Source organism: Octopus bimaculoides, chromosome 1, assembly GCF_046866305.1.
Source record: "Octopus bimaculoides isolate indiv1 chromosome 1, ASM4686630v1, whole genome shotgun sequence".
Taxonomy (NCBI): Eukaryota; Metazoa; Mollusca; class Cephalopoda; order Octopoda; family Octopodidae; genus Octopus; species Octopus bimaculoides.
Genome location: NC_142928.1, coordinates 156,565,073 through 156,586,958, shown reverse-complemented (window position 1 = coordinate 156,586,958; position 21,886 = coordinate 156,565,073). Strand labels below are relative to the sequence as shown.

The following is a 21,886-nucleotide window of genomic DNA, read 5'->3' as shown; positions in this document are numbered from 1 at the left end:
AGCAACAAATTACTGTTATCTTAATGTTACTGGAATATTCTATTCTTATGTGTCACTGTTTAGGCAGAACTAAATTGATGTTGTTCTCACTTCTTAGTTTCTACTTCTATTCAAAGAAACGAAGTTGAATGTCGGAAGAAATTCTGAAAAGAATGTCTGAAAATTCAAATGATTTAACTGTGTGATCTTGAATAGCAATACAAACCAGATGTATTTATGTGTTAAATTTGTAGACATAAAGATTGAGTGGTCAAGAAATGAGCTTTTGTATAAGGTTTCATTGTATTCAATTAATCATTTAGTGAAATGAAGTTTTTGAAAAGTAAATAAAAGTTTTAATATAGACTAGATAGTCTTCTGGTATCAGGTGATATACTCTGGAAGCATTCACTTGGCTGTGCTTCTGATGCTTGTATAGGATTGAGCTATACCTTAACTATGGTTTCTACTGGCAGCTAAACAGACTGGGTTATTCAGTGTTAAATGTTTCAGTCATAAAAATATAAGAGTTTGTAGTTTTAGTCATGTCTACAAACTACTAACCTTTCAGTAGACAGTCTGCCATTCAGCTTGCTGTAACTCCTAATTATTGTTATTGTAAATATATTATAATATTTCATGTGATTCATTTAGTGTGTGTGTGTGTCTGTCTGTCTGTCTGTTAATGTATTGACTGTTGTCTATTGATAGATTTCAGAAAAATGAATGCTTTCTTTTCTTTTTTTATTTTTATTAGGGTAATTTTCGTCTATTGAAATTACTCTTATCAAGAAATGCAAACTGCCGTGAGAAAGACAATGAAGGTCAAACTGCGATGCATTTATGCACCAGGCACAAGTCTTTAAAGAGTCTGACACTTTTACTAAAACAATTGACACCTGGGGAAATAGATGATCAAGATAAATACAAGGTAAAGTTGAGAGAATTGAAAACTTTGAAAGATGAATGTGCTGCATGTCTGCATTCTATTGCTATTAATAAATTATATCTCCACTAAGGCTACAAAGTTTTTTAAAGCTTCTATATTCATATTGTCTAATTACATGTATCATTTATCAAATAACACTAATAATAGTTGATTTGTATCAAATTTAATCAAACATAGTATTTACATTTTATTCAGTTCAGTTTGGGTCCGGTTGTGGACTTTTGAGCTGTTGTTTAAATCTTTTTAATACTATAGTATAAAGTAGCAGATGAAGTCTAGCTGTAAGGTGCTAAGTGATAATGTGTAGCAGAGTGTAAATCTGTCTTATGATCTTTGTGTTTTCACTGTTGACTACGTTGACTGAAATGTATTTGAATTATGAGTTAAGGCAATATAGTTGTCAATACTTATATACACATTCACATGGTAATTTATTTGTAAGACTATTGCATGTGTGGCAACTTATAGAAAAGAACAGCACATATCAAGCAGAGCATATTGAGAAATAAAGCAATAAAATTGAACTAGAAGGGAATTTTTCACATTGCTTATTTGAACTTCAGTGAGCATTTTATTCATTTTCCTCAAAATACATATTTTAATAAAAATATATTTTATCATAACAAGGTATTAGCTAATGTCAGGCTTTGTATCTAGAAATGTGTTGCCTTGTATTATTGAGAAGTCTAAACTCTACTTTGATTGTTCTGTTCCTTCAGAATATCTCATCACGTCTTTGTTGTATCATAGTAAATATTCCACTGAGGATTATAAAGTGTGAGGCAAAAGTCAACTGTTTATTATTTATTTCAAAATGTTCAAGGTGTTATAATGAAAAATAAATCTGTTAGGTCTGTTTATTTTCTGAGGCTACCCTTGATATTCATCCAAAAATAAAAATGCTATTTATTAAGTAAACTCTGTAAGCTCTAATTGGGTGGAAGTGTTGGAATCTTTATTGCTTTCCATATCATATTTAAGATAAGTTTTGTTGTGTCTAGGGAGAGTCATTATGCCAATATTATTAACACACACACACTGGTTCAATTCCACTCGTTTGTTATTAGTCAATTGGTTAAAGATCCAACTAACTGTTGTTGTTGGCACTCCATCACTTATGACGTTGAGGGTTCCAATTGATCCGATCAACGGAACAGCCTGCTCGTGAAATTAACGTGCAAGTGGCTGAGCACTCCACAGACACATGTACCCTTAACGTAGTTCTCAGGGATATTCAGCGTGACACAGTGTGACAAGGCTGACCCTTTGAATTACAGGCACAACAGAAACAGGAAGTAAGAGTGAGAGAAAGTTGTGGTGGAAGAGTACAGCAGGGTTCGCCACCATCCCCTGCCAGAGCCTCGTGGAGCTTTAGGTGTTTTCGCTCAATAAACACTCACAACGCCCAGTTTGGGAATCGAAACCGCGATCCTATGACCACGAGTCCACTCACTGGGCCATTGCGCCTCCACCCATCCAACTAACTAAGCAAGTATTAAGTTTTTGTTTTGCTTGTCAAAGCTCTTTCATTGTTATTTGCAACCTTTTCAATGACACACTGACACACATATATACACAAATAAATTCACAAGCATGCACACAAACACATGAATATGCAGACTACATACATACATGCACAAACACATGCACAAGCTGGTATGCACACACACAATAAGATCTCAAACAGACAAATACAGCCTCTATAATGGACTAAGTCAATAGTCATTGAAAGGGTCACAAGTAGCAATGAAAGAGCTTTGACAAACAAAAACAAAACAAATTAAATGATCGATTATTTAATTGGATATTTAACCAATTGGCTAATAATAAAGGAGTGGAATTGAACCAGTGCATGTGTTAATTATATAGGCAATAATGACTCTCCCTAGACACAACAAAATTTGCTTCAGCATGCAAATTCACATAAAGAGTCATGCAAACCAGATACAAAAACCATTTAAAATAAGGTTATTAATTAATAGAAATGTTTGACTTGTAAATAAAAGAATATTTCAGTTTTGAAAAGAAAAGCTTGTGTATGTTTTATAACAGACCTAAGAAAGTGTATGAGTTGAAAAAAACAGATACAAAGAACAATTTCAATATTGATGGAAGCATGTTCAAATGGGTAGTAGCAGTTGTAATATCAGTTACATAAATGGAAAAACCATAGTTTAATGATGATATCTATACTATATATAAAACAGAGATGTGTGTGTAATCGCTTATCATGTGAAAACGGCTTCACTATTTACTTCCATACTTGTGATGCATGAATAATTTGACCTTGGATAAATGTTAGGCTCTTTATTTGATTTTTTACATTAAAAATAAAAAATATTGCTTTATATTTATGATTCACTTCTTTAAAAAGGTTCCTCAATGCCAGCTTCTGGTATTGACGTAACACATGCCAGTTATCTCTCGCTTTCTCTTGCTTTCTCTCTCTATCTCTTTCACACTCCCTTAAAAACACATGTCACTTATCTCTCGCTTTCTCTCTCACACTCCCTTAACCCTAACCCTGCTGTCTGCTACCTAACAGATCAGTGCTGTCGCTGACTAACGTCCTTTCCCGCTTTCGTCCTTTCCCTCTTCCCTTACGGAAATTGCCAAATTGATGGAAACAAACGCTGAAGCAAAAAGGAGGATTGGTATCGAAAGATCGCCAACAGAGTGTGAGTGAATCAAGAGGTGTGTTGTCATATGCATCCATCATTTTTAGATGTATGTGTGCATGTGTGTGTGTGAGACAGAGTGAGAGAGCAGTGTGTATGTAGTATTTACTCTCTCTCTCTCTCATACACACGCACACACACACACACATACAAAGATGTATGCATATTTATGCATGTACGTATACATGACAACAAACCTCTCTATCATTCTCTCTCTCTCTCTCTCTGTCTCACACACACACACACGTCCATTTCATCTGTGTGATACTCTGTGTGTGTATGTGTGTGTGTGTATACGTGCGTGCGTGCGTGCGGGGGGGGGGGGGGGGTCCACAATCGCCAATTATTTCAGTTACTCTTGTGAGGATATTCACGTAAATCATTTTTTCATTTAATCCCCATTTTAATTTTCGTAAAAGTTTCCAAGTACCAATGAGGCTTTCTAGCGCATCTTCAATTTTCCCATTCATGAGAGACGCCCAGCCATCATTTATCTGAGAGTACATCTACAGAATGTCCTCAAATTTCTATACAATATATTTTGCTTTTTTTCTTCCAGTATATAAGCAACAATTTCATTCCCGGGCAACGCCGGGTGCCTCTGCTAGTATTAATATATAAATGTTAATGATTAAAGGCTTAAATGTTCTTTCTTAATGAATCGCAGACTAATAATGATTAAAAGAATGAGAATTTGATTCTGAATTGATGAATAATATCCTCTAATGCTGTCAACTAGAGTAGTTGGTTTTGTCCATCCGCACAGCTCAGTCAATAAAACATTAGGCTTTTCATTTGAATGTCTTAGGTTCAAGTCCCTCTGTAAGGGACATAATTTTGACATTTGGAAGCACACCCTAGTGTGTGCCATTCCATACAAAGGAAGTCTCTCTGACCCTACCAACTACGGTTTTATTAATGCTTTCACCTTTAACATTGCTAAGGCTAGAGGACAGCCATTAATTATAACATTTTGCAATGCCTTTAATCTCTTTTTCTCCACAATGACCACTAGTATAGCTTCCACAGAACCAGACTCACTGGATACCTACTTTCATAAGTCACTCATCAACGAACTCTCACTTTAGATAAGTTCAATGAAAGCAATGTTGTTGCTCTAAACAGCAGCAAAGCTTTCAACTATATCTTTTGTGCAAATCTGCTATGAAAACTATTCATCTACTGAATCCACCCATCTCCCATCTCTTGGATTAGTAGCTTTCTATCTAATCATGTCATCGTAGCATATGTTGATGAAGGTCTTTCTATTCTACTCTCTGTCAACTCCTCAAGCTTTGGTTTTTGTTCCTCCACACTTTTCCCTTGATACACCAATGACCCCCTTCCCACTCCAGCAATGCCCACTCTTACACACATGACATGGCTCTTCATTCCTTCCTAACTTTTTCCAGCTATGCATCATCCATTTACAATCTAGACACACTACATGCAACAACTGCATTGACTCTATAAATGAAGACCATGATAGCATCCTCCAGTGGAGCCATGCCCACACTGCTTCTCTTTTCACAACAAAAAAGCTCAAACATTACTGCTATCAAGAAAATACTGTCATATCATACAACTCCACTGAACATTAGCAGCATTCAGTTGGAGTCCTCATGGTCACTTCAGATTCTAGGCCCCATTGTCACCAAGAATTTCTCTCCTGGCATAAGCATTTGCTTACCATAATTAGGACTACATCCCAAAAACTGGCCTTCTCTTCAGGACCAGAAAATGTTTTGGCTCCCAGCAGCTTTTGACACCCTACAAGGATTATGTAAGCTTCACTATGGAATATTACTCATTCATCTGTGATATTACTACTGCTATGCAAGCAGACATCTTGACCAACCACTAATGGACGCACATCAGCTTCTGACACACAGTTATGTTATCTCCTTTACCTTTTCTATCACAACCCTATTGGCCTCTGTTCCTCAGAGCTGGTTGGATTCATACTTCCACCATTCAGGCACTCCTTGTCCCATTCTTCATTTCACCTCTTGTCAACATTGTTGTGTCCACAGTAACTTCTATGTTGAATCCTTTCTGACCAGAGCATTGGTCCTTTGGTATCTTCTTGCTCATATTTTTCCCTGTAGCTGTTGACAAGCAATAGTTTAAAAGGAATATTAATGACATCAGGCATACTGATCCTGGAGGACATGCAAAAATCATGGGTACTGCCCCTTCCTCCAGACTCAGCAAGTAAAAGAAAAGAAAGAAAAAATAAGTTGTATGCTTGTAAAAATTAAGCATGACATATTGCCAGACAATATGGGCTTTTGTTGTATGAGCTGCAAATTCATATCTAAATTACATCTAATGTTGCTGTTGAAAAGTCGGGTGGTGTATATTGTTTATTGTGTTATAGTTCATATGAAATAACATGCTGTTGGAAACAAGAACAAGTACAGCTATTACTGACAGAATAGTAATGTATTAGGATTGGTGAGTTTTGAAACAACAGAAGCACATAATTTAGCTGACATACATTTTGGATTGTGGCCAAAAGGTGCAGTCATGGAGTGAAGAGAATTGTTTTGTTTTTTTTTCCTTTAATAGTAAATTTGTTATTAGCTGCTGTTATAGAATGAATACTTTGAAAAATATAGCCAAAAAGCTTTTCTTTTTTTTGTGTGTGTTATTGAATGAAAAATGTAGGAGAGTAAACCCAATCAATTTGATGAAGTCCTTTGAAAAGTTTTTTCTCATACTTGTGATTTGGTGCTGTAATAATTGATGATAATGAACCAGCGAAAGCCATGTTTATTTTATATTTTTCATATATTTTTAATTTCACAAATTTTTCACCAAAACAAAAAAAAATGTTTACATGCTTAGAAAGTTAACAAATTTTGCTGCTTTTTGACCATTTTACGAAGAATTACATATTTGTGTACATATAATCTGCTTAGGTCACTCAATATTAGGACAGGACTGAAGAACAGAAAAACTGCTTCATGTTTTTTTCTTATCCTAATTTCTAACACTGAAGTTATTAGCTGTGAATAATTACCTAAATTGATTTGTTGCTTCAGATATTGATTTCCTGCAGCTGATCAATTACTTGTCAACTTTCTCAAATATCCATAATGCATAACTGAAATGATCCAATCAGTGGAATACTGCTAAGCCTGTTATCTTTTTCTGTCAGTTATTTTTTTCATTTGCTTCTTTTTAAATATTGTAAATTTTTATAAATTTTTAATGACTTGTTGCCTTTTGTTAGAATTCTACTTCACGAACATTGCCTGTTGCTCCCCTGAGAATTCCAATTAAGCGACACTAAAGTTATTGATTGATAAATTCTGGTTTTGTTCCAGTAAGTGATAATATTATTGCTAGTCTCCATCAACAAACTAGATCAAATATCTATATTGGTTGAAATAGAACATAAATTCTTTGTACAGAGATAATATATACAAATTTCTATCATAAAATAACCACCAATAATTTTTTTCATTAAATTAATATTTATTGCCTTGTTAAACTGAAAATAAAAAAAAAATTGCAGGTTCTACAATTATGTAGACTGTTATATAAGAACACACTTTATTAGTGTTGGCAACATTGTTTATATATTATATACCATTAATGGAAGTGGCTAAATGCCAATGTATCAAAGCATAAATGCACTTTATTGTAATTTCAGAGATTTGTTTGTTCTTATGTTGCTTTATTAAAATATACCTAAGATGATCGGAGATATTAAAATGTTAATGGTTACCACTTTCATTTCATTCATTTTGATATAAAAGTGTTACAATACAGTAAAGAAAATATATACTGCCTCTGAATATATATTCTTTTAATTCATTGTTTCTGTTATTTTTTTTCTTCTGCTTTTTCTTCTTCAGAGAACAGCACTTCACAGAGCAGCATCCTATGGCAATATTGATCATGTAAAGATGCTTATTAAACAAGTAAGTTACTAGAAATTAGCATGTCTACAAATCTCTTTCTCCCTCTCTCTCCTGTTCCACTCTTTTCTTCTCTCTTCTTCCTTCTCTCTTACACCACACACACACACACACACACACACTCTCTCTCTCTCTCTCTCCCTCTCTCTCTCTCTCTTTCTCCCTCTCTCTCTCTCTCTCTCTCTCTCTCTCTCTCTCTCTCTCTCTCTCTCTCTCTCTCTCTCTCTCTCACTCACCAATACCTTGCTTAACAAAACTAGGTTCCATTTTTTTTTCATCTCACTATCAGAAACTTCATTTTCAGATGAACGTAAAACAGTCAAATATAATTTTTAAGTAGATAAGTTCTTTTAATTATTAGAAATTTTTTTATTTAAAATACAGTAGACCTACACTTACACACACTCACATGCACGCACACACACACACACACACACACACATACACACACACAAACACACATTTCTTTGAACAAAATTATTACTAATTTAATCAAAGATATATATATATATATACTTACTTTACTTTATGTAAGTTATAAAAATTATGAAACAGTAAAACATATGGTACTACTATTTCTGTTAGATTTTTATTTTTATGAAAAAGAACATCAATAGTTGACTTATTCACCTATGAAACTCTAATTTTTCTCTTTACCCATTCTCTCCTGCCGTTTCAGATGTTTTAACTTTCATGCTTTGTTCAAAATTTGGATCATTTTCTGTAAGTTACTCTAAAGCACAAGTTATTTCACTAAGGCTTTTAGATAAGATCTCTGCTGTTAAAATCAGTTGTGAAGCATTTTCTTCTTCACAATCTCAACAAGATACATGAAACTTTGTTGACTCCTTAAGCTTTTCATAGATGAGGGTTTCATTATCAGCTTGTAATAATAAATCCTGAATGTCAACTATGTCAACTTCCTCAAATCTCAGTTTCTGCACTATTTGTACAAGGTTGTTACTGACTGAATTTCTTTCATCTCTATTCTATGAAATTTCTTAAGTACATTTTAACACAATTTTTTTCTAAACAATAACAAGACATATATGCTTAACTTCTTAGAAGACTTTGATATTTTTATTAGATGCATAGTGTTGTAATTTTACCAGAATTCTTTGATACAATATTTATAATCAGTGGCTGTAATCAGTTGACTTTTTGAAAGAGAATATGCCTTGCAAACAAATGAATCCCTGATCTCTAAGTTGCGGTTGTTAAATTGTGTTTTGTGGAATGGAAAACACATTCAACAGGCATGTGCATATGGAATGAATCAAGATTTTAAGTATGACCAAAACAAGGACTGCCTTGGGTTAAAAACTCTTCTAACAGTAAAATTTGACAGTTTAGCAGAAATGTTAAAAAAAAAACATTCAGTAAACAAATTCTGTGTAATCATATCTTTTGTTAGATTCCCATTTAAGAATCAAATTTGTAGACATCTTTCATTGCATGTTTAATATTGGGTTCTAAGGTTCACTTGAGAGAAGAAGCAGATGTATTGGATGAGTGAGAGTGGAAGTGGTATGCAGTTTGCTTCTCCTGAAGAGTATTGACTGTCCAAAATGTATGGAGTTGGGAGCTGTAACAGTGTATATATGATATACTGGTTGTAGTATACCAGTGAATGAGCCCCTAGTAATAGCATTTTTTAATACATTCAGTAATGGCTGTAGTGGAGCTGCTGTACTATCCAGATATTTGAGTAGTAATTCAGTATGAATCTTATTTCAGCTTTTTCAAGGGTCAGTAGCTGATCAGAACCAAAGTATTTTCTGGTTCCTGAAGAGTAAGCCTTGCTTTGGAGTTGCAAAATTAGCAATGTGAGGTCATCATGAGAACTCATTGAATATTGTGAGGCTAGGATTTGTAATGACATTGAGTGTTTTAGTTGTGTGTTGTTTGTATTTATGGAAGAAACATGCAAAACTGCTGTATTAGCATATGTAATCAAAGTAGATACTAAGTTGTAATGTTGTCACTGGAGATTACATTTCAACTCACATGGAAGCAGTGCATATCTAGGGTGAGATGTCTAGATTGTGTTTGGGTGATGCTTATCAACAGAAGATTGATAAACAGTGGAAGCTGGTCTCATTTGCATAGGAATGTGCTTTTATTTAATCAAAACAGATCTTTAATTAAGAGAGACATAACCAAAACTTGGATGCGCCAGAGTTGGTAAGATGTGAGTCAGAGAGTGACGTGTGTGCATATTTTGATGCCTGGAAGTAAATTTTGGATTAAAAATACAAAACAGTAGGTGGCACTCTCAAGTGTACAACTTAATTTCTCATGTCAGACATAGCCAAAAGGATTTTCTCATGTCAAGGGCAATAACATTGCTTCCATTGAAGTTTTCAAGGAAAAAATACCACCAATGAATGGCAAAAAGAGATAAATTCCTATAAATCTGAAACTGCTGAAACAATAATGGGGATCAATGAAAAAGAGTTTGTGTATGTGTTTCAAGGTAATGAAGGATTTGGTTGTTGTAATTCTTTCCATCTTATTCAAGGTACTGAAAATAAAAATGATACATCAATAGATGACAGTGTCAGAAAAGTGCTTCTCTTGGAAATGAGACACATCATTGTATATATCTACAAATTGAGGAAAAGCTGCATAAAAAGAGACAGAGCTAAGAGTTTAAGAATGATGGAAAAGGCACTGTCTTTACTGGTCACCATTTTGGGGTTGGATTACTTGGAGTTTTCACATTTGACAACTGCATATACTTGGCAGTAAAACAGGTGGGGGTGAGAAAGCAGAGTTTAGGAAAAGTTTTATCGCAGCAAAGCAGACAATACTTGAACGGTTTTAGCAAAAGCCACACTGCTTACAGAATGACATTGGTTAAGGATTGAGGGGTGGGAAGATATAACTAAGTTAGTGGAAATTATTTTGCTATGAGATCAGACAAAAACTTGGCAGCAATTTGAGAAACAAAAGAACTTGCTATTTGAGCAGTGCACAAAGGTATATTAATTTTCTTGTGACATGTCTTGCAGACATAATGTTGGTGAGTAAATCCTTCCTGTTCTGTAATGGTGATAGACTTTTTCAAGATATTGTGTTCTTTTCTTGTGTAGCTACAGCTGAGCCATTTTGGGGTTTGGGATTATAAGATTTAATTGTATGAGTGATGTGAAAAGAAAAGCCTAGGAAAATTGTATTAATTATTCATACAGGTATTTCAAATAGGTCATAGACGAAGCACATTTGCTGTCATGATGTAGTTAGCATGTCACTGATACAATTCTGACTGTTTATTTGAACTGAAGTATGAGAAGTTTGTGTGTGTGTGTGTGTGCACGCACATGTGTGTGCATGCATGCATACATGTGTGTGTACATGCATGTGTGTGTGTGTTGTTAGATTGTTGTACAGAAGAAAGTTGTGAAGTGAATTACCTTGATTGAAAGTAGCCAAATGATCTGATAGAGACAGAAAAATGATGACGAGGTGAAAATTGATATTGGAATTGAGAAAGAAGTCAAGGATGTTTGAATTGTATTGGTCAAGGGTACAGATAGGCTTGAATACAAACTAAATGTAGACAGTTCAGAATAACAAATGATTTCATCCCTACATTAGTGAAAGATGTATGAGTTCCATCAGAGCTTTGGAATTACCAAGGATGATGATTTCATAGAGACAGGAGATAGTTAAGCATCTACTAGTGGTTGAAGGGGTTTTCTATTTTTATGAAACTTTGCCTTACATGAAATGTTACTTGTAAAAATTTGAATATATGCAAAGAAATTGTTGGAAGGAGTTAAGTTAAGCAGATAAATGAGTTTTACTTCAAGGAACAATACAAATTTTGGTATGTATTCAACTCTTGACCATCACCACAACATCATTTTTACTAACTGAAGCACAATGTTCTTTTTTTCTAATCCATGATATATAGCTTACATTAGATTCTTTTTGTTCATTTCTTCTTCCCTCACTAAACTAAACACATCTTATGTTACAATTCTCAACAAATCAGAGAAGTAACTCATTATTGATTGCCAACTTTCAATCATCATCTCTTTCTACTTAAAAATTGTATTGAAACAAATTATTTTTGCCTACTGTAATTTTGTGTAAGTTGTAACAGAAGGCTGTAAATTTAATATTTTTCCATGTAGGCACTAAATATAACTGAACTACTAACTTAATTTTTTGAAATATAGGTCCCATGTGAAAAATAAAAGCTGGAGTGCTATCAAGTTTTATATTTATGTCTTTTCACAATAGACACAAAGTAGAAAAATATACTTCTCTATTACTCTGGTTAACTTCTGAACTACTTAGTAATTTACACAGAGCTGTTTGAACTTCTGATAATATGACTTGTATTGTAAAGTGAGAAAATTTCTGATGTCATTTATTGATGTGTCATGGAAGAAATTTGACTTTGGATGAAGTTACCCTTATTTTTATCTTAGCTAAATGAAATGAATTATAAATGTCCAGTATTCAATACACTATTAACTATTTTTCATTAAGTAGAGTTGTAGGGTCCTATCAATCTTTTGACTTCATATTGCATTATAACTATTATAAATAAAAAAGTAGTGTACGCCTTAGAGCAGTGGTTCTCATCTGGGGTAAGGGTCCATGAAAATGTCTTACTGTTTCTTGTATTTATTACAAGAAGCAGCAAGATTTCTTTCTCTAACATTTTACATTCTTCAACCTACACATGTTGAAGTGAGGAAAACAAAATAGGAATTTTGAAAAAATATCTATAAAGCTAGTCTTTAACCCTTTAGCATTCAGATTATTCTGTCAAATTTAATGTTTATTTATTCACATTGTTTTGAATTAATCATGCATTATCTTGTGGCTTTGAGATTTCAATGATGTGATTGTTTATTTTTAGGATGACATTGTAGGGTAGACCAGAGAGGCTGGATATGGCCAGTTTGAACATAAAACAGGCAGAATATTTTGCCTGAATATGACCAGTTTAAATGCTAAAGAGTTAAACATTGAATGGCTATGGGAGTCCACTCGAATGAAATAGTAATCAAAGGAGGCTATAGGTAAAAAATGGTTGAGAACCACTGCCTTAGAGTATTGGGGGAAGAGCATCAGCTGTGAATAAAAGTTTGCTTACATTCAAATTTTAAACTAACCGCAGGCAAATTTCATTAAAAACCCATATAAACTAACAAAAAAAGACTATATATATGTAAATAAAAAAAAGTAAGCGGTTTAATTTTTAAAATTCAAATTGTAATTAAATATAATTTGTTTTTCCAACATTCCGTAAGGCATAAACAAATTTCTGCTAGTTGTAATGATCATTTTGTGACAGTAATTATGAAGCAGAATACGTACAAATTAGTGATGTATTAGCCACACCTTTATTAGCATTCAGTATTATTCTTCCCTCTCCAACCTAACCTCCCTCTCCACTTCCTGGCATTTAGTCTGCCTCATTAGGCATTCATCATCATCATCGTCATCATCATCATTGCCATTTTAATGTCTAGTTTTTCTATGCTTGCATGGGTCAGATGAAATTCATTGAAGTAGATTTTCTATGGCCAGATGCCTTTCCTGTGCCCAAATGTTTTTGGTTTCCAAGCAAGGTAATATTTCCCCATGACCAGACATGTTTTCATTGGAAATTAATGACATCAATTGTATAACAGTGATACCCATTTACAACCTTTATATGATGGCAAGAAAAAGAGAAACACACACACACACACACACACACACACACACACACACACACACACATACACACACACACACACACACACACACACACACACACATTCATATATGATAGGTTTCTTTCAGTCTCCATCTTTCAAATTTACTCACAAGGCTCTTGCTGGCCCTAAGTAATAATAGAAAACTTTTGTCCAAGATGCTATGCAATGGAAGTGAACTCGAAACCATGTGGTTGGGAAGCAAACTTCTTAATCGACATGCATGCTTATTCTTCATCATCATCATCATCATCATCATCATTTAACATCTGTTTCCCATGCTGGCATGAATTGGACAGCTTGACAGGAGCTGGCAAGGCCAGGGGCTGCACCAGGTTCCATAATTGATTGCTCTTCCTAATGACAACCACTTTACAAAGTGGACTAGGTACTTTTTATGTGGCTTTTCTCCTTGGTTTTTGGATATCAGTTCTGCTGTGGTAGACGGGTCTTCTTGAGTACAGCAATGCACTACATATCTCAGTCCTTTTTCCAGGAGTTAGTTAGACAGCACTGGCATTGGTCACATTTAAATGGTGCTTTTTACATACCAGTCAGGCAGCACTGGCATGCTTGAATGGTGCTTTTTACATGCCACCAGCATGGGTGCCAGTCGGGTGACACTGGTATTGGCCACACTCAAATGGTGCTTTTTACATGCCACTGGCATGGGTACCAGTTAGGCGGCACTGGCATCAGCCATGCTAAAATGGTGCTTTTTATGTGCCACCGGCACGGGTACCAGTCAGGTGGAAGTGACATTGGCCACACTCGAATAGTGCCTTTTACGTGCCACCAGCATGTGTGCCAGTCAGGCAGCAGTGGCATCCATCATACTCAAATGGTGCTTTTTACATACCACTAGCACAGGTGCCAGTTAGGTGGCACTGACATCAGCCATGCTCAAATGGTGTTTTTTACGTGCCAGTCAGGCTGCATTGGCATCAGCCATGACTACAATTTCACACAGTTCAACAGGTCTTCAGAAGCACAGCATATCACCCAACGATTGAAGGGTGCTTTTAAATGGGTCAGTTATGTGACACTGACATCAGCCACGACAACGATCTGACTTGGTTTGCCAGGTCTTGTCATTGCCTCTGTGAGGCTCAACGTTTGAAGGTCATGCTTATTATTAATGATAAATATTCAGTGTGAATTTTGATTCTGTTTTTGTCTAGGTTAGCTGTTGATTGCATCATTACAAAGTAAGTGCAGTGATTTTAAGTACAAGTAACATTTTCATATTTTATTAAATACTTTAAATCTCTATTGTAAGGAACATCAAAGTGTACTAATTAGAGAAAATGAGTTGTCAGCAAAAGTTCTTTGATGAAAAACAAGTCAAATAATCATTATTATTTTCATGAATGCAAATAAAAGTGTGTCTTATTCGTGAAAACAAATTTTTATTTACAGTTTATAATAAGAAGTCTTGGATGTCACTACTTGACTAAGCCTAAACAATATGAAAAACTGAAAGAGTCTTGGCATTTCAGCTACCTCCAATAATGAGGCTCCAGATTAAAAATTCAGGAGTTTTCCTAGGTTAGTTCTGACTCGTGATGACATCATCTGTCAAAGGTCACAGTTAGGGGTCAAGTGGCAGAAAATGATACTATGGTTAAGGTATACAACACTTACAGAAGAGCAGACCGTTAAATGTGTATCACATAGCCCTACCAAGGTGGACAAGCACTGATACCTTGTGAATCAGTCCCCAACTCCCACCTAAGGATTCAGTAACCTTTGTAGCTCAAGAGTAAGCTCTGCAGAGCAAGAAACTAGCAGAAATCCTGTAAATAAACGAGTAGATGACTGCAAGAAGCCACTGGTGTATTTTACTCTAGAAAAATCAAAATTAAAAAGAGAGACAGACAGAAGGTTTGAGAGAACATTTTTAAAGTAATTTTTATGCAATCAGCAAAATGTTTTCAAAATACATATTAATGAAATATTTCCATAACAAAGACAGCTATGAAGAGTGTGATCTAATTACAAATAAAGCAAAGCCACACATCAAAGACAAATTTGTTAATGAGTGTACAGTTACTATTGAACAAAATTTTAACTCCAGAAAAGGTCAGATTGTTTTAGAATATTACTTTATCATGGAAGAAGTTTCTGACCATATGTATATCATACTTGATAAAAAAATTTTGATCAAAATGGCTACAGTCTGTACCACTCCATCCCCTGTCCCTTTTTAGCTACATTATTGTGTATGTTTGCGTGTGTGTGTGTGTGTGTGTGTTATACTTGGGGATGGCCATTTTGTTTTTGTCTTTGTCAGTTTGCTAATTAATCACACACACTATTTATTCAACCTCCATTTTAGTTTTTATTCATATTATTTTTAGTTTATACGTATGTCAAAGTTCTTTTGTCACACATTTTGTGACCTCATCAGTGATTCTCTGTCCCATGTGTCTCCTCTTGTCCTACTTATTCCATTTTATCTTTCTGTAGTATGTTTCTCATGTGTTTATGTGTGCGTGTGTTAGTATGTGTCCTATGTGCATGTATATGGGTTTGCATTTTACACTGGTTGTGCTTGTATCTTTTATTTATCTATCTATTTTATTTTTCATTTTATTTCTTATCGTCCCTTTCTTCTTGTCTTTAGTATGTAAATGTGTGTCTTGTGTGCATGTACAATAGTTTGTATACTACACTATTAGTACCAGTGCCATCTATTTTTCTTCATTCTGTCTTTAGTCGTCAGATTGCATGATGTAGTGTAATATGTGGTGTGTTATTTCTCCATTCACATTTTCGGTTGAAGCTCGGTCTAATGTGTATGACTTTTGTAATCTCTCTGAGTGTCATGTCTGTTCTATGTGTCGACAATATCCTAACATCTATGTTGTCAACCAAGCCTCTATGTTCTAATTGAGCAAGTTGGTAGAGTACTGATGAGCTTTTCTCCTCCTTCAGTTCCTGCCATTGTTCACTTATCAGTTCAGCTATGCTACTTGCTGTCTCTCCAATGTAGGTCCTCATTCTGTTTCTGCACTGAACCTCTGTACATCGTGTGCTATAGACTATGTTCCTAGTTTTACAGTTTATCTGTGGGTTTACTCTACACACTATACAGCTCCTATCTGTACAGGGGGTTCTTTCAAATGGGTATGCTCTGCAGATCAGGGATTTTATGGGGGTCCATGATCTTTCTACTACTTTAATCCATAAATTCATCTTATCTGAAGTTTTCCTAAAAAGTATGCAACTTCACCTCCAGGGGTAGCATTGATAAACAAATACATAAACACACACACACACACACACATACATACATACATACATACATACATACACACACACATGCATGTGTGTGAGTGAACAAATGAAATAAAGTAGCTCTTGACACATTTGGTAGGAATTAGATATACTCTTTTACTTGTTTCAGTTATTTGACAGCAGCCATGCTGGAGCACTGCCTTAAAGGGTTTTAGTTGAAGAAATCGACCCCAGGACTTATTCTTTGTATGCCCAGTACTTATCCTATCATTCTCTTTTGCTGAACCACTAAGTTACAAGGATGTAAATACACAAGCATCAGTTGTCAAGTAATGATGGGGGAACAAACACAGACACACACAAGCATATACATATTTATATATATATATATATATATATATATATATATGATGGGCTTCTTTCAGTTTCTGTCTACCAAATCCACTCACAAGGGTTGGTGGCCCAAGGCAATAGTAGAAGACACTTGCTCAAGGTGTCACACAGTGTAACTGAACCCTGAACCATGTAGTTGGGAAGCAAGCTTCTTACCAAACAGCCACACCTGTGCCTATATATTTAAGTTTTTAATAACAGTTTGACTCAGTTCCACATTGCTTAAAGTTCATGGGCATGTAGGACACATTCCTCTCATCAGATACTATGGGCAAGTGTGTGTGTGTGTGTGTGCATAAAAGACATGGCTGATGCTAATAATATCTAAGTATCATTGAAACAAGCAATATCAAAATTTATATTTTATTTCTTACCTGTAGCTGTGACATCATGAGACAACAAAAACAGTATATACAATAAAGTTGGCTATATATATATTGAGGGATAATTGTAAATTCTACAACACAAGATTTGCTTGCTTTAAAATCAATGCAAAGGTGAAGAACGTTTTTTATGAGATCCAATCGACAATAAAGGATTTCCACAGTGGACAAATTAAGAATAATCTGGGAAGTCTGCATTGCCTTCTGGCAATGAAAAGGGAATTCTATATAGTCAGAGTAGGATCAGTTCTTTACAGTTCATCAGCATGTGTTCTGATGAAAAGGATAGAAAATAAGCTTAATGGGATCTACACACATACATTGCATGCTCTCCTCAACAAATTATGGAAACAGCACCCAAGAAAAGATGAGCCTTATGAAAATATCCCCAACATATCATCACTCATTTGAGAGGAGAGTACGAGATATGCTGGTCATTGCTACCAAAGCAAAGATGTCTTAGTGAATGAACTCTTTTTGTAGGTCCCAAGCTATGGAAATTCTCATGTCAGATGACCCAGAATGGCATACATTGATCAACCCTCTCTTGATATCTAGTTACAAACAGCAGACCTCAAATATGTCGTAGATGTCAGGAACACTTGGAGAGAAAAAGTGGTTTTGGTGCTGGCAACTTACCCAAAATATTAAATGTAAAAACTTAATGGCATAGTTACAGACAACTTTAATCTAGACAGAACTGGAGAACCATAAACTTTATTCTAAAACTTGAATAGAATATCAGTTTCATATTCACCTATAAAATTTCTATGCGCATTCTTTAAGAATGAACAATGCAATGAAAGTGATAAGACATTGTATTGATTCAATAAAAGACATGGATTTCAGCAACAGAGATCAAAGGTCTTAAAGAAGAGTTGAAGGAAATTGAAGTGGATGGTGATTTTTGTATTATTGTGATTTTTGCTGATTAAGCAAAGGGTATAATTTCTAGTGCTGTTAGGACCTGCAAGATGAAGTGAAACGTTTCATGAATTTCAAAGGCATTGCCAGTATGGCATTAAAGAACCAAAAATGGTTATATAACTTGGATTTTTTTATGGATATTATTTACCAAATAAATTATCCAAGTTTGAAATTACAAGAAGGTTTATGTCAATATTAAGAACATCGAATCATGCTGTAATTGTTTTAATATCATCTGAAAACAAACTGTATTGTATATTTTCCAATGCTAAAAATAAATAAATAAAATATAACAGAAATCAGAATTACCAGTAGAGTGTAGAGTAGATTGTTTCAATCTTTTGGATTAATTTTAAAAAAGGCTTTGAAATTTACATAACTATGGGCTCAAGCTATGAATATGCAAAATTCTTTTCAGTGCAATGCCAGATCAAGTCCTTGGTTCCTTACACTTGAGGTAATTTACAACTAGGTAGTACTTTCATATCCAAATTTAATAGTTTATCTATTAAATTGGAATGTTATAAATCATATGGAGATAATGGAAAATACCCACTTTTGAGATATCACACATTGAAAATTTTATCACTATTTTCTATTATTTACTAATGTGAAAATGTTTGACAGCATCAAATTTAATCAAGAACAACTTATGTACTTCACTAATTTTACAAACCAACAACCAAGAAATACTGCATTATCTATCAGTGTAATAATTTCTCTGAGTATTTCAGAGTAGAATTAACATTTTCATTAAGTTGTAGTGTAAGAAGTTTCATTACATTTAAAACATTAGACTCTTTGGCATCTTTGGTGTTATTATATTTAAAGTATTATAATTGTCTTGCGAATTAATGCATTGTAGCATTTTAATTAATGCTGCTTAGCATGATCACATTCATACTCATGAATTTGTAATATTAAAATTTTGTTTTTCTCTGCACAGATGTCAATCCAGGTTCTTATTGCAATTCACTTGCAATTCACTCCTGGTACGAAAAAGAGTTCCCACTCTTGCTTAAATTAATAGGGAACTAAACTAAATCTTTTGTTATCTATTCATATTATATTGGGAAAATGTGGATTCTAACATTTTGGGCAATTCATTTTTCTCTCTGAAGAAGAGCCCTTCTCAAAACATTAAAATATACATAGCATGCAAAATTTAAGTTATTTTTGCCATCAAAGATCATCACGAATGTCCTGATAGTCTGGTCTTTATATATTCTTTGTTATTTCATCTGGTGTCTTCATACTTTTTACTTTAAATTTTGTCAGTAAGGTAGAAATCGACTCTGCTCTTTATTCTTCTACAGCAATAACACCTTAGCAGCTCACAAACACCTCATAAGTATTAAAACCACATTTGTAAAAGTGGTTCTCAAAATCAATGAATTAAAACCAAACTAATGTATGTTTGGTGACCTGAACTTCACAGTTGTACATACTACTGTCTCAAAAACTCGACTTCGTATTATCACAGATTTTTGTTTCTTTGGATGTGACATGACAGAAAGTGGAAATACTTTTAGACAAAAACACTAGTTACATAACACTATTTTTATTGTATTTGGATCAGATAGTAATACAGGGTGTCCACAAGGTCTGGGTACATAGAGTAAATATTATCATAACATAAACAATTGAATTTAAGAAATAATAATTTCTTAAAGTATGTGTTAATCTCCATGTGGATACATGGAGTAAATAAAATCATAACATAAACAATTAAATATAAGAAATAGTAATTTCTTAAAGTATGTGTTAATCCCCATGTACCCAGACTTTGTTGACACCCTGTAGAATTGGAATAATAATCTTCAAAGCTTGCATTACAGTAGTTCTGTTGTATAGGATTGAGCTCACTACCATCGTCACCATCATTTTAACATCCACTTTTTCCATGCATGCATGGGTAGATGGAGTTTTTATCAAGGCAGATTTTCTATGGCCTGATGCCCTTCCTGTCATCAAACCTCACCTGCTTCTAAGGTAATATTTCCCTATGGTTGAACATGTTTTACAGAACACTGGAAAAGAATGGCAGTGCTTGTATGATAGTGACATTCATTTAGAACTCTTATGCAATGTCAAGAGAAGGAGACAAAAACACATGCACTCCCTTCCCCTCTCTCTCTTTCTTTCTCTCTTTCTCACTCACTCACACACACACATACTCATACACACACACACACACACACACACACACACACACACACACACATGGTGAACTTCTTTCAGTTTCCATTTACCAAATCCACTCATAAGGCTTTGGTTGACTCAGGGTTATGGAAGACACACAAGGTGCCATGCTGTAGGACTGAACCTGAAACCATCTAGTTGGAACTTGAACTTCTTAACCACACAGCCATTCCTGGCAATAACAAAAACGCCAGCAGAGACAATAGCTACTGGATGTCATTCTCTTTTATAATTTTCCCCTGGAGTTCATTTTATACAAAGAATAAATTTATGAACAACTGAGTGCACAACTTTTTCAAATGATAGCATTTACATTCAAAAAGATTAATTTTGATGAGACACACTGAGAAAACCAAATATATGACGAACCACTCTTTTGAATTATAGAAATTACTACAAAGCCTTATTGTATCAGAGATTTACGAAGGATATACATTTTACAATTTAATGATGACATAACCATAAGATTTAATAATGATATAACCATTAGATTTAATGAAGCTACTGATCTTGTCATGGACAGACACCAACGGTGGTAGTATATTGGCCATTATCGAGTGCATAACATGTTATATTGTGGTTTGATCCTAATGGAAACTTATGAAGAAGTTGAAGATGAGGCAATGATGATTCAATAAAATAAGTGCCAAAAAATTTTGCAGTCACTTTAATCGACTATATTTACTTTATTTATAAAGAATGCTTTGATTCTAGGCAAAAGAAATCACAAATGCTATAAATAACTTATCTTCTTTACATCACCATCATCATCATCTTTTATTCGCCATGTTTCATACTGGCATGAGTTGAATGGTTTAACAGGATCTGATGTATCCAAAGATTGCATTGGGCTCCAATGTTTACATTGGCATGTTTTTTACTGATGGATTCCTTTCTTAATGCCAACCACTTCAGAGTGTGGACTGGGTGCCTTTTTTTTTCCACCTGCACTATTGAGCTTGCCATGCAGTTCACCAGACAATGAGCTCTGGGATCTTATCATTTTGTGTTCAAGTTCTATCCAAAATATTACTCATATACAGGGGAGCCTGTATATGATCGTTTAATGTAGAACTAACAGCCAAATATCTTGAAAATTACACTTTTCCATCTTAAAAGGTAATAACACATTGATAAATGTGGTCCTGAATATATTGTCTGAAACTAAGACAAGGTGGCCATGGCTGGAATTCTTTGATTTTAGATGTGTTTAATTACAGGTAACCAAGAACTAAATAACAAAAACACCTAAAGTTATTTTCAATCATCTGTAACAGTACGTCTGGCCATGGGGAAATACTACCTTACTTGAAAACAGATAGCAGTCATCAATAAGAAGGGCAGATGGCTATAAAAATCTGTCTCAACAAGTGAACAATTTTTTTTCATAACCTCAATCTAATGTTTGTCTCATTATCATAAAAATCTTTGACTTAATGAAACATTGTTATCAGAAGAGATGTAAATGTATGCATTATTGTGC

General features: G+C 34.4%; 1 protein-coding gene across 3 annotated transcripts in view; it reads left to right on the top strand.

Moving 5' to 3' along the window:
• Nucleotides 1–21,886, top strand: part of LOC106868434 (uncharacterized) — a 377,561-nt gene that overhangs the window by 173,620 nt on the left and 182,055 nt on the right. For all 3 annotated transcript variants that reach the window (XR_016243814.1, XM_014913697.3, XM_014913696.3), the window contains 2 exons: nucleotides 737–910; nucleotides 7,473–7,538. Coding sequence is in view for 2 of the 3 variants with exons in the window: in XM_014913697.3 (XP_014769183.1) it covers nucleotides 737–910; nucleotides 7,473–7,538 (240 nt within the window). In the remaining variant the exon portion in view is untranslated. The remainder of the gene's footprint in view (nucleotides 1–736; nucleotides 911–7,472; nucleotides 7,539–21,886) is intronic.